Raw genomic sequence first — 14191 nt, 5'->3', positions numbered from 1 at the left:
GTGTTGCTTTTTCTTGTTTCTATCTTTGGCCTTTTATATACATTTAAATTTAAATTCAGTGTTTATTAGTTCYGGAAGGAAATCCAGTATAACTACTATGGCAAAGTGATAAGCTATTTAAAGGTGAACCCTTCCATTTTGTGTAAAATATTCTGGAATGTTTGTGAAAATTAACATACCTGCATATGATAGGAAGATGACACAAGAACTGCAAGACAGTAAATTTACTGGAAGGCAACCACACCCATATAAAGACGAACAAATTTATTGATTTAATTCTCTGCAGAACTTCTGATGCKTTGGTGGTTTACTTAACTGCAGCATTGCCATTTTTCACAGGCARTTTTGCAGGAAGTCTTGCTGTAAATTGAAGAATTCATCACTTCTGAGTTTTCCACTTTTTGTAGTGATCTTTCTTAATGTACGTTACTGTTAAATTATGGGTGAATTTTTCCGATGTTTTGATACCGCTTTCGATTTTTGAGCTATGACCTTGTATTGCATTTAAACAGYAATGCTGGGGACAGATGGAGCAGAGGGATTAGCGTGAACGGACGACCTGTGGTTGCGTTACCTCGAGTCAGTCGTCGGCGCTCAGGAAATGCGGTGCGCTGAAGTTGTCGCAGTGGTAAACTACGAACAGGCAGGAGTGCGTGCGTCCCTCCCCGCCTCGGCCCCGTCCCCAGCAGTGCTATTCTGGGGCCAGGAGGGAACGACTAGTGTCCAAGACATCCGAGACCCTCGCAGCTGCAAGGGAAGCCTGCAGCAGGTTGTGACACGGCCTGGAGCGTGATGCGACGTAGTCAGTTTTAAAACTAGACCAGATTTAAAAGGCAAGAATTGAAGAGCAAAGAGACAGACACTAGGAAGCAAAATTGAAACAAGTGCAAAAAGAGAAGGCCCATGTAATTAAGGCAGATTAGAAGTGAGGAGTTTACTTGTGCTTCTTGTAGAGGCTATCTGCTTATCTTCTAACATCCGTGCTTGCTGACACTTCAGCACAGTTGTTGCATGCTGGGGATCCACGCTGCCGGTAAAAGCATGTCTTTCTGCATTACAATAACAATTCTCTTTAAAGAAAAAATATGCATCCTGTAATTGCCAGTGCTGTGTTGGCTGCTTTTCTGGGATCGAAACCTTTCAATTCTGCTGGTGTAACTGCCYCAGTCCTGCTAGAAGAAATGCCAAAATATGCTGGATTGAGCCCTCTGTCAACTGTTACCATCTGCAGCCTTTTTTTTTTGACATTATCGTTGTCTTTCCAAAACTAGTGAATAGGAAAAATCTGAAACAATAGTGAGAGGGAAGAGATCTCTTCTTGAATAGTATGTAATACTTTACGTACAAAGTGATCTCACCATTATTTTACTAAAGGTGCAGAAGGGAGTGTCAATCCTACTATAAATTTTGAAAATTATAAATAATGAAATTTCCAGATTTTTAGAAGGTTCATTACACATTTTATTCACTGTACAGTACATCTGATTGCATATAGGAATCATACGAGTGATCAGTATTACAAGTCTTTGCTTTCATTGTTTTATCATTTTCACTAACGTATAGTAATAAAAGCAATGACTAAATAATCATTAAAATCCCACAAGTTATATAAACTATATATATTTAACACGGTTCTAGATGTTCCCAAATGCCTCGTATACCAGTGCATAACAAATAGTACTTATATTCTCGTTTTTTACTCCAAGTATTTTGCTTGCTTTCCTGTGTGATCTTTTGTCTTGAGYTGCTGCACTGTGAGCTTCGGTGCAGTTCTGGGGAATGAAAAGGGATGAAATCACAGTGCAGCAGTTCCTGCTCGCATAATCACACRTTGCCAACGGGAAGGGCGGTAAATAGGTAGAGTCTCACTCTGTTTCCATGTTATKGATCTTGGAAAATGTGTTTTCCTCACATTTAAACAGCTGTATTTACTTCATGTGTATTCATGAAGTAACATCTGATGACTGTATGAGGAAAGACTGATTTTGCTGGGAAGTATTTCCAGTGTTAGTAGGTGTTGAACAATCAGAATACATTGTAAATACGTCGGGAGTGTTTGTGATAGCTGGGTAAGTAGCAGCTGACTTGTTTATCACTTCTCCAGTGTGTGGTGTATTTTTAAAGYAGCAGAAATGCGGTGTGAGTCACTGTAATTATTTCAGTAAAGGGAAGTGACARGTTTTTATCTTGCCTACACTTACAGATACTTTGAGATGGGTGAAGTGTTAAGTGGTTCTCTGTTTAGGGTTAAAGCATCCMTAGAGGAGTGCTGCAAGCACAGAATAAAATCTGTTGGAGACTAAGCCTTCCCTGGGGAAGGGCACTTGGCACCTGGAGCCCCGCATCCCGGAAACGTTGCTTTTCTTGCAGGAKCTATTTCACCAAACTACTGGGCCCAGAGGCCAACACCTGATGCTCTTTGGGCTTGGGTCGCTGAATGCCAGGCGGGGACGGCGCAGCGCGGCGGGTCTGCCCTGAGCACACGCTCTCCTGCTGCCCTTGCACCCTCGCTAGCCCCTGCCGCCTCGCCTGTGAGCTGAGCTCGTTCACCAGCAGCRCTGGAAAACTGGCAGAAAGGTGATGGTCTGGACGCTTCCGCGAGCTAAGGGAGCCCATGAAGGGGTCTATGGAGCAGCAGACCTGGAACGGGAGCGGGGTGGTCTGCAGCTGGGAGCAAGGKGGGGGCAGCAGGATTGCCAGTTAGTGGTATTTTTGTGGATTGTGATTGCTTTCCCTGGCACATCTGGTAAGTGACAAAGTGAATTATTCAAGAGCAAGAATAGTGATTGTACACCCACTATGTGGTTGTAATACTCCTGATCTTTGTTGTTTAACTTCTAAGGTGAATCAAATGCATCTGAAAATTGCTTGAGTGAGTTTAGTGAAAACTAATTAATATCTTGCTTCCATCAGAGAAGGAAGATGTTTTGGTAAAACCATAAACTTCTCATTCAGACCGGTCTCAGTTGCATAGATATTTCACTCTGCACGGCCCACTTCTGCCTGCCTCCATGCTTCATCTCCTCTCCATCTGTAACCGTATAGTTGAACGTATTGGGTTCCTGGTGGGGTGGTGGCCGTTGCTGGGCCCCGRGAAATGAGTAGTAGGTGCTGGAGATGTCTGTGATGTGTGCTGGAAAGCAGACTGAGGACAACAGAATCTGTGCAAGCGTGTCCGCAGCATAGCGTGCTGCATCCGTGAGTCGTCAGCTGACAGAGTTCCCTGCCGTTAGGTACGTCGCTTCAACGAGCTASTGACACCTTTTCTCTAAATCGAGCAGTAAACGTTTTCACCATGGGACCAATGCTTCTAGAGCCAAGTCCCACCAACGAGCAGTGCAAGAGTCAGCTCTGTTGCACATGCACCCGTAATTAACAAGCTCTAATGGCTTCTTATTCGTGTACAGTTTGCCAGTTCCAGATCAGCTGCTTTTTTACAATTTGGTCCTTATGTCACTGTCTTCCTGTGGCAAAAACCTACCTTCGTTCTGAGGAAGCACTGCAGTGTTTAAGTACTCGGTGCATAGAAGAGCTACAGAATGAAGCGATGGGGATAATCTCCCTCCGGAGAGGATAGTCCCACCACACAGTTGTCTGTGAAACTAAGGAGAGATGTTGCAGCAGATTCTTTTGGTGTCAGTGGAGACAAATGTGAATAAAAAGAGAAGTAGAAGCATTCCTCACTTTATGGTGCATTAGCTTGTGTTGAGTCATTGTGAAAATTTTGAAGAAGGACGTATAGTAGTTATGATGTTCCCAGATTTTATGAYCAAATTTATGATAGTTAGTTTGGTCTATTGCAAAACACAGGCTACACGACTTCTTCATTAATATCCCTCGCTCTTATATAACCCTTCGCTTCTTTGGGTGCCGTAGCATGCCTTGTCGAACAAGGGTTAAGAAACCTCAGCTCCTGGCAAGTACTACGTAATGATAAACAGGCTCTTCCTTAATATGCCATTTGCGCTATAAAATAGTGTTAAACTGTAAACCAGGGAATACTCTTCCTTGCCTTGTCATTTCACTACTGATGTCCATTTTTGAACTTTTTTTGCAATAATCTTTTGTAATAGTTCTTCTCCAGTTTCCAAAATTCTGTCTTTTAKAAATATAATTAAAATCACTGTTGTGAAATATAGGACAAGCAGAATATATTCCAGCTGTATATACACACTCTGGAATATGATGTTAAGCTCTGGAAAACATCTCGGTGAGTGGTACTGAGCTTTGTACTTTGTTTGGAACCTTTCTGTTTTTCAGTCTTCCATGGYTGACTGTCAGATGCTAGGTTTGACACAGCAATTCTACAGCCAGTTGGGTTTTTAATTTAGTATGGCTTAGAAATCAAGCAATTCAAAATTGCTTGGTTTTGGACATTGTCCTGGTGAGGTCACACTCCTTTAGATACCTCTGCTTAAACAAAAGATGTCTTTGTGGATGACAACTAGTAAAGCCATTTTTTCATATGAACTTTGCAAGTAAATCATACAGATGCTTACACTTACAAGTAATGAGTGCACATGGGTATTTTTTCTTTTGTCAAGTGCTCTGAAGCTCACTGAAGAGATGAGCAGCGTGGCCTCTGAGATCCTGCAGGTTCCCTGGCTTGCTCCGAGCCTTCCAGCTGCACGCTTGGCAGCGAGTCCGCGGGCAGAGGAGGTCTCTGAGGCTGCCCTGCTAGGATGGCGACCAACAGACTTCCACGGGTCTCCTCAAAGCGATGTCAAGACAGTCACATACATGTATAGTTACTGCTAACGCTGCGATTTCTGCTTTCAGATCTCGTGATCAATGGGTATACCACGAACCTTTTACCTATACTGCAGAAATTGGTGGTATTCTGTATTTTTCTATATTATCTCTTTACCTTGTGTTTTGAAAGCTTTGATCACAGTTATGTTTTATGTTTTTTTTCTTAATGTCAGTGAGGCAAAAAAAAAAAGGTTAGAGAGAGTTTTGTTGTGATAGGTTATGGTTAAGGAAGGAAGAAACTGTATGGACAGTCTGACTTTTCTTCAGGGACCTTATTTGTTCGTTCTGTTGACTCTTAACGGAGAAGTTATATATATTGACCAGGACTCACCAAGTATTTCTCCTAAAGAAATGTGGCATTTGCTGGACTCACTGATTTTTCAAACAATACAGGTAAAAATGGTATCCTGTAGTTGGGTGAGAATTGCAGAATACTGKGTCTGTAAATGCAAATATAAACTACCTATTTAGGAATGTCTTATAAAGAAGACGCACTACAAACATATACATAATTTATTCTCAATTTACATATAATTTAAGTCACTACTGCATGTACATCACTGCTGAAAAAAGTAAATATGTGCTCACCTGTGCTTTCTGGAAGTGCTTTCCTGAATTAGGATGACTGTGGTAACAATAGAGTCAGAAAATCATAAAATATTGAAATATCAGAAAAGCGGAAAGTATTTTAGGTCATAATGGTTAATAATATATATTAAATGTGTTAAAATAAAATGGCTTATGTTCATAGGTTGATATAGGTATTTTTGTATTTTTTTAAATGTCAGCGATCTAGTATGAGTGCACAAAAATTTTGAGTTGTCCTTTGAACTAAGCAAATAACTTCAACTTGCTTTCACAAAATCAGTAATGTTRGATATCTGTTGTTCACTTTGCCTTAATTTCTACATTTTCAAGACATAGGTAAAATTACTCACCTTTTTCTCTTCCAGTGAATGAGCATACAAGACGGAGTTCTGGATAATCATGTTTTTTCTTCGTTTTTGAGAAACCACCAAAGATGGGAAGGTCCTGGAGGCCTGTCGTTTCAGAGGCCTATTTACTTAAACCACAGAATTTGGGTTTTGTCACATTTAAAAGACTTATTTGAGCTATATTTTACTACTGTATGTGATACGTATTAATTGCGCTATTTCTTCTATGCAACTAGGAAAAGCTTTTTGGAATTCCCATTGCCTCTCAGGCTTTTAATTCCTGTTGTAGACTTTCTTAAAGATTAACTCTTTCCTCCCCCCCTTCTTTTTCTTTTTTCTTTCTCTTTTGGCAGATGCAAGACCAAAGTCTACCCTGACGACCTCCCCAACACGAGCGTAGTTATCGTGTTCCATAACGAAGCCTGGAGCACCTTGCTTCGGACTGTGTACAGCGTGATAAACCGGTCACCGCATCGCCTGCTTGCTGAAATCATCCTGGTCGACGATGCCAGCGAAAGAGGTGCGTTCACATTCCCGCCGCGCTCTGCCTGGGGTACTGGGTCACACGAGAGGAGAACCACGTTTCGCGTTCCCTTTTAGCTTCGCGACTGAGGATCCTGCAGAAAGGATTGTAAAACACGGTTCCCTTTAATCACTAAGGAAGCTAAAGTGCAGCTCTCCATAGGGACGGTCTAATTGCTTCCTGGACTTGTTTGTTGAACAAATGGACTGTTCTGTAAGTGGGGAGAGTTAAAACACGTTCTCAAATGATAACTGAGAAAAAGGTTGATGTAAGCCTGCACGTGGTGCTCCTAGCCAGAATTTCGTTAGTGCCGTTTTATTTTATCATTTCATCGTTTCATACCATTGTAAAGGGCAGCATTCTTTCTCACACACCTCTGCCTCTGTCTCTCTTGCTGTCTCTCAAAAAAGAGCCCCGTTCTGCGCTTTAAGTTTTCTTGCATGTCAAGCCTGAGACAATTTCCTTGCATTGCTGTCTCGAAAAGCCAGTGTATGTTGTTAATTTCCTTTGATTTCTGTCTTTTTTTAGTTAACAGTGATTGGGCTTTTTGATTGGGCTTTAAAATAAATAAATAAATGAAATAAAAATCAAGGTTTCAAAGCAAAGCTGTCTACAACTGAAAATGATATTGTTTGGAAATGGAATCATAGTSTAAAAATGGGACTGATGGAATGAGAAACAAATTTACCTGGAATAGCCAGGTGTTTCAAATACCAATTTTTTTAATGGCAAATACAATGTATTTTCAATTACTCAATTGTTTTTWAAAAAAATCCGATAGTCTCATCCTGTGTGCTTAGTAGGAATTAGTTTTTTATTTCTTTTCATAAGTTGTAGATTTTGGTAAATTACAAAAAACACCTTTGAAGAGGACAGGAAATTCTCTGCAGTGCATAATACAGCGTTGGGTGAATGCTTCTCTTTTGTAGCACAGAGGAGTCATACAATATATTTCCATGTGTAGCAGTGCCCAGGATGACGGTCTGCTTTTCACCCTCCCCAACATTCGCACAAAACAGAGTTCCCTTCAATTCTGCCTTACACAGAGCATGCAAGTTAAACCATCCTTTATTTCTGCCCCATAGGGCAGTAGCRTCCTTCTAATTACTCTCCTGCCTTTCCATGCTTCCCAAAATGAGTCGGCTTAATTTTCCTCATGCTAGAAGGTAGAAAAAGGCTTTAGAACAAGTGACTAAATTTTTATTAAAAGCAAAGACTACGAGAATATTAGGTGCTCAAACAGTGAAATTCATCAAAAATAGCCGTATTTGTAATTAGCCCTTAACAAATTAGCAGAAGTGTAATCGTTTTGCAGTCTGTGTTGGTTGTTGATTTATTTTTGGAAATTGCTCATGCATTGTTTAGAACTTTTTATTTCTGTGATATTTCCCTGAAATGTTCAGCTGTGTGCTTGTGTAAATGCAAGTGCGCGGGCRGCTTCGTGTGTGGCTGCACTGGACAGAGTTCTGCTCCAGGCCTCCAGCCTCAGCGCCGAGGCTTCAGAGGAGCTATCGATTCGTCACAACCTATTTCTTGTGTTTTGCTTCAGCATCGCTCTGCCAATATTTATGCACTGCTGGATTTTGTAGGAGCAATCTGTGGAGTGACGAGCATGACACACAAACTGTACAGTTATATTTGGAATCCTCCTTAGTTGCTGAATGTAGCTGAAACAAAATGTTTTTCTTCTATTTTTCTGATTTTTCTAATTATATTCGGCAGAGTTTTTGAAGGCCTCACTAGAGAACTACGTGAAAAATCTGGAGGTGTCAATAAAAATTATCAGGATGGAGCAGAGGTCAGGACTGATCCGTGCTCGGCTCAGAGGCGCCGCGGCTTCGAAAGGCCAGGTGGTAACTTTCCTCGACGCGCACTGCGAGTGCACGGCGGGCTGGCTGGAGCCTCTCCTGGCGAGAGTGCGGGAGGACAGGTAAGGGCTGYGGCCGCCGGAGAGCTGGAGTTTATCTTCGCTCCCGGGAAACGTTTTGCGCGTGCTCGCAGAGCCGCCCCGCGAGAGCAGGGCGGCAGCGCTGCGGGGGCGAGGGCGGCTGTGGCTCTTGCTATTCGGAGAGGATTTGGCAGCTCCGCTGCGAGCCGGTGAGCGGGGTTAGGTGTTGGCAGCTTTCAGCTATTAGGAATGCGGCAAGGAGTCAGTGTTTGCAAAAAGCCACTGACAGCAGGTACAGTTGAATTTTGCATGGCCTGGTTTCTGGAAGAGAGGCCCGGCACTGAGCGTTAAGAATTTATTTTATTTTATTATTATTATTATTATTATTATTGCAATGAAGCCACACAGGAAGCAAATGGGATATTTAGGGATATTTAGTGTATTACAAAGATTGAATTATTTTATTTTAAAAGAGCTATCTTTCCTTACAGGAAAACTGTTGTCTGCCCAATCATTGACGTGATCAGTGATGACACGTTTGAATACATGGCTGGGTCCGATATGACTTACGGAGGATTCAACTGGAAACTTAATTTTCGCTGGTATCCAGTTCCTCAGAGAGAGATGGACAGGAGGAAAGGAGACCGAACCTTGCCTGTCAGGTAAGGAGAATGGATCAAGAATACTGTGATATTCGATTCTATTAGATACTTGCTTAAGTAGATAATAACATTTAATTATTAAGATTTTGCTGTCATATCAGAGAACACGTCAGATAGCTGTGGTGCACCCTTCAGTGTATAGAGGACCAAAGTCTGACCTATCCTTAAWGCTGCAATTTAGTTATCAGAGCTGAGTAAACTCATCTATATTTTCTTTTGAATGTGCAATAAAGTAAGATGCTATCTGCTCTGTAAGTATTTGAGTTCCCTTTATGTTTGTTTTTTGCAAATAACCTGTTGAACTTATGCTTACAGAGATTGTTGTTGTTTTTCTGTAATTTAAAGCATGTGTTAGAACGTATTTCTGAAATACTTTGAACATTTTACCCAAGTATTTTCTAATGATGCTTTACATGCCTTGAAATGTATGCTTTTATTGCCTAGAAAATAAAGTAGATGACAGTACATGCCCAGTCAAAACTGGTCTAGCAGTATGTCCTGAATTCCTGTGATCATTCCCAAACTGTCATTTAACTGCTCAAACCAAGGACTGTAACAAAATCTATAGAAAAAAATTTAAATGAAATTGAAATGGAATAAATTGGATAAATTACTTGCAATGGGTTATTTGCTCAGCTCTAGTAGCTTCTGTGGTCTACATGAAAACTGAAAAAAGCTTTCACAAGTGGATGTAATGGTTTCAAACCTGCCTAAGAGACAATGAAGTTGAAAAAATTCCAATCCTGCATACCCCATGATTGTATGCAACAGGCAGATAAACAGAGACAACTCTTGTGACAACAGTTTACAGCAGAGCCCAGTTTTCCAGAACACCTGCTTCCAGTCCTTGTTTAAATTTAAAATACTTGCTGTTAAAAACGCTTGCAAAGTATTTGACAGAAATAGTATGGAAGTATGCAGGGCATATGGCTGCACTCGTGTGTTTTATAAAGCCTCAAATAAATAGAGTGGTCTTAAAAGCAAGCAGTGTCCCAGAGAGCAGAAATGGACTTTATCATCAACAGAAGCAGGATGATGGAAATATTTTTGACTCAAGAGAACTATTTTCCTCATGGACTAAAATTTTATCGCTCTCATCTGTGAAGTCCACCAGAAGCTGTTTGATTATAGCTGAAGTGTGTGGGAAATCCTGGGAGTTAGTTATCCTGCCCACCTCCACAAGGTCATGCCGTGCTGGCTCTGCCACTCACGCTGTACAGCTGCTTCTCCCACTACTTGCTTTCCTCTATTTATCCTGTCTCTCTTATGGCAAGTAAATTCACAGACATATGGGGTTTTGAGAGATGCGAATCTGAGTTCATATTTCCTTCTTTTGAAATAGAGTAGTACTTAAAATTAATTCAGAATTGTACTTGTTTTTGAGTCTTAAAATGATTAAAACAGAAATTACTTGTAGGGTAGAGAAGGCAGTGAAAGAAGAGCATGTTTTCACCTGAGTTATGCTTTTAGCTAGTCAATGCTTGGGCTTTTGGGAGCTCTCCCAGGAAGGGTGGACGTTAGTGGGCAGAGWGAGGTGATGCTAGGAGCCTGGTAAGAGTGCAAAACATCCGTGACGGTCACTTCTTCAGGGGCTAGGGAGTAARGAGATAGCTCCAAGTGAGTGAGATGGTCCTAGCTTAAACATGAAGTTAAAGCTTTTCAGATATGTATGCCCTTTTGAGCCAAATARTGGAGACATTTCAATCTCTTCTGTGTCAAACAAAATGCTCCCTATTTCGTATGTCATTTTCCCTTTAACATTGTGAGAAGGGAACCAGAAAAACAAGCAAGCCTTGCAGCTGTCTTGATCCAGTCCCCCACCCCAGGGAATGAGTAATGAGGGTGAAGACCCTTAAAAAGAACAAGGTACCGTGCATAGGTCTCCTTTAAACATGAAGACTGCAAACTCAGACACCTCATCTGAGCATACTGTCATGAGACAAAATTTAATTGCCCGCAAAATCCTTGCCATCCCCATGCTATTCGTCCTTCCCCGTCAAAATTAATATATGACATTTCATTTGGAAACACTAGCAGCTGGTGGAAATTCAGAGCTATAATGGCCTTCATATAGGAAACAACATTTGATAAGTCATCAGCCACTTTCAATACTAGCTGGTATTTCCAAATGCTTAGAAACAGCAGTCCAAGAGATCACGGTAGTGCATTAGCTTTTTGAGGTATCCTAAACAGAATAGCAAATTCTGCCTCCAAAGAGAAAAGGTATATTATTTCAGCTAACTTCAGACTGCTTTGTGGCAGCTATTGCTACCTGAATACTCCAAAAATGGAGGGATAAAACTAAAAAGCCTAACCCATATCAAAAATTTACGAACAAATTGGTGAATCCTTTTTTTTTTCAATTTCTTCTAACTTTATCCTTTCTGTCAGATCATTTTAGTGTCATGCAGGTTGAATATGTGTGTATTCATATTTTTTTTGTAGTCAATGCAATAAGTATAGAATACATAAAGAGCATTCAATTACATGTTTTTGCATATATATGTAATATAACCATTGCACTCAATTTCTGCTTTTTGATGCACTAAAACTCCATGCAATTGGAAGAAGCRTTAACTTAAAGTCTTTGCCTTCCATAAAAACATTGACAAAATCCTACCTTTCCTTTTTTTGTTTAGTATCATAGTACATACAGTTTAAAAATACAACTTTTTTATTTATTTTTTATATTATTGCATATATTTCATAGAAAAAAGCAGATCAAGATAGTTCACTCCTAAGAGGAGATCACTTTAGTCAGTATGAGCAGAGTTCAGCCATCATGTACTCTGTGACTATTAATCCCAATGAAAAGTTAAACACAGCACATGCTGTATTTTTAAGAGAAGTTATTTGATTTTTTCGAGTTAGTAGATATGAAACATGACTTGATTTTTTGCCTAAGGAATTTAAAGAGCTGCTAAATTTGTATGTTAGGGATTCGAGTCAATTGAAATAACCTTTGCTGGAATGTTTAGAATTAATGGGAAAAGGTTAATTAATTCAATGACAGGCATTAAAAACCTACAGCTAATTGTCGTGCAATATAGCTGTAAAAACTTTCTTAATGTAATCTATTACAAAAAGTTAGTTTATCAGATTTTTAGCAAAGGAAACTGTGGGAATGTGTAGATGCCTCTCATACTAACGACTRATACCTAGTCTCGGACAAAGTGAATTCTGACCTAAGATACCTACATGTATACCGTTGGTGGTGGTGTTCTTCACACATTAATCCCTAGCATTTTGGCTCATTATTTTCTTCTTTTGATTCTTAAGCACTAGTCTAATGTCCTTCTCCTTGTTGCTCTTTCCTTGTTCCTTTCTATCTGGTTTTCTGTCAGGTCACCTGTCACCATGGTAGCTTAATGTTTCCAACAGTCTAAAATGGTAACTTCAACCAAACAACTCTCAGTTTCTGCAAAGGTAGATGCTGATCCCAGTTTACAGCCTACTGCTCTAGCAGTAAGGATGCAAACAGAGCGGTCCTAGGCACCGCACAACAGGTTGTGCCACCTCCTTCCCAGCTGCCCGATGTACAGAAATCGAATATGAGCTGTGACTTACAGTGCAAACGTTACCTGGCCATGGAGATTGCGTGGGCTTCCAAGTGTTCCTGCAGAGCAGTGTTGCTTTCTTTGAAGGTACACTGGAGCAAACTCTGGCGTTGTAAACTTTGTGAATGATCAGACTTGTTCAAAATGTGTTGTTTTAAGTGCAGAGCCGGTTTCTTCTGTTCRGAGAGAGCTCTCTGAGAGCAGAACCGGGTGGGTTGACCTGTGCACGGTGGAGGTTATGGTCRGAAGTCCACTGGTCTGCAAGTGCTGGAAAGCCCCCATGGGAGCAAGGCCTGGCTCCAGTATTTTGCTCCCTGTTGATTCAGTGGGGAATAAAGTGGACAGGGCAGAACAGTTGCTACTCTTTTAGCTCTAGGTTATAATACAGTGAAGGTACAAGCTAAGGCCTCTGGCAGATGATGAGCTGGATGTGGATAGATCTGTGAATTACTAAAACAGAGTTTTGGGCAATGCAGTTGGTTCTCAGGTRTGGCCTGTCGCTGTTTCAAAGATAAATGTTCATGGAGAGTGCAACTAAATCAGATATTCTTGTTAAATCTTTCATTAATATTTTCTTTAAAAGCCCTTGCACAATATCTGTACTTTGCAGGACATCCTTTGTCTTTAAGTGAGTTCATTCCTTCTCCTGTGATTTTGCCTGCAGCAGCAGAGTACTRTCTGTGCTGCGATCAGCTAGCGAACACCTTGCCTTCCTACATCTAAAGTATTAAAAAAATAGTGTTTCTGTGCTGGACATACTGCAAGCTCTCCACAGCACGTTTCTCTGTGTATTTCCTTATTTGCCTGCACTTCTCATAAGCTGAAGATACAGCAGGCAGCAGGCTGATACTCACTTAAAAACACTTGCTGAAAAATATTTTCTTTCTGAAAATCTCTTCTCAAGCATCAGTTAGTTAAAATGAGGAGAAATGCAAGATCAAATATTGAGAGCATGTCTTAGTTATCTGACTTGTATTATGAGTAATTAAACTTAGATTTGATTACAGCTAATAGTGCCTAGGTGATGTACAATGRTTTTCAGAACTGATGTGCAAAGAAAATCTTATTCTAAAATAAATAAATAATTATGTTATTCTTCAGTGATGTTACCATTGTTCAGGAAACATCACATCTAACATTTGCAGTAGTTTAGGGTGCACTATTCTGCCTAGTTTGCAAGCTCTGCTGCGTGCTGTGTACATGCCTAGAGCACAGAGAGAGGAAGGAGGACATGGGCAGCTGGCACGGTTGGCTTTCCCTGCAGCGGGTGTTGGGTGGCACTGCCATCACGGAGAAACGCTTCTTGGGGGAGAGTGAGCACACTGCCAACTACGCATTCAGGCTGYTCACCTGCCAGACTCCCTGCTGAAGACCTCTGTAAGAGGGTGAATTTTGTAGTAGGTTCTTGGGCTTGGATCTTTATTTTTGGCTTGTTTGCTSTTCACTGCAACTGGACTGAGATCACTCAGAATTTGCATGTCATGAAGCACTAAACAGCCTTCAAATGTGAGGCCTGTTGATTTAGTCATACAAAGATTGACTAAAATTGAAATGATAAACAGACATGTCTCGCACAGAATCCATGGAGATGCATTTCCTCATCTGGCATCTCTGTTGAGCGTAGGTTAAATGGAAATCATAGTACAAAGGCAGGCACTTAGAAGTGGGCGTTCGTGGGGCCAGCTGGGACATCTGCACCCAATTCAAAGCTTGGAGGAAGGAGGGCAAGGTGGCCCCAAGCAGCACTGAGGAGCTCCCACTGCATGGCCCCTTTGATATAGAAGGGATAGTGCCAGTATGGGACCGGATCTGAGCTCCTGGAGCCTGTGTGTGTCTTGAGACACCCCTCAGGGTCTAAGTCATGGCATGCTCTC

General features: G+C 41.0%; 1 protein-coding gene across 1 annotated transcript in view; it reads left to right on the top strand.

The window, feature by feature from the left end:
• Positions 1-14191, top strand: part of GALNT13 (polypeptide N-acetylgalactosaminyltransferase 13) — a 130123-nt gene that overhangs the window by 56349 nt on the left and 59583 nt on the right. The window contains exons 4-6 of the mRNA XM_085304340.1: positions 6041-6207; positions 7933-8140; positions 8590-8760. Coding sequence (XP_085160466.1) covers positions 6041-6207; positions 7933-8140; positions 8590-8760 — 546 coding nt within the window. The remainder of the gene's footprint in view (positions 1-6040; positions 6208-7932; positions 8141-8589; positions 8761-14191) is intronic.

This window comes from Rhea americana, unplaced genomic scaffold, assembly GCF_003343005.1.
Source record: "Rhea americana isolate MKP2758 unplaced genomic scaffold, rheAme1 scaffold_206, whole genome shotgun sequence".
NCBI classification, from domain to species: Eukaryota; Metazoa; Chordata; class Aves; order Rheiformes; family Rheidae; genus Rhea; species Rhea americana.
The sequence above is the reverse complement of the archived record's forward strand: the minus strand, read 5'-3'. Positions and strand labels throughout refer to the sequence as shown.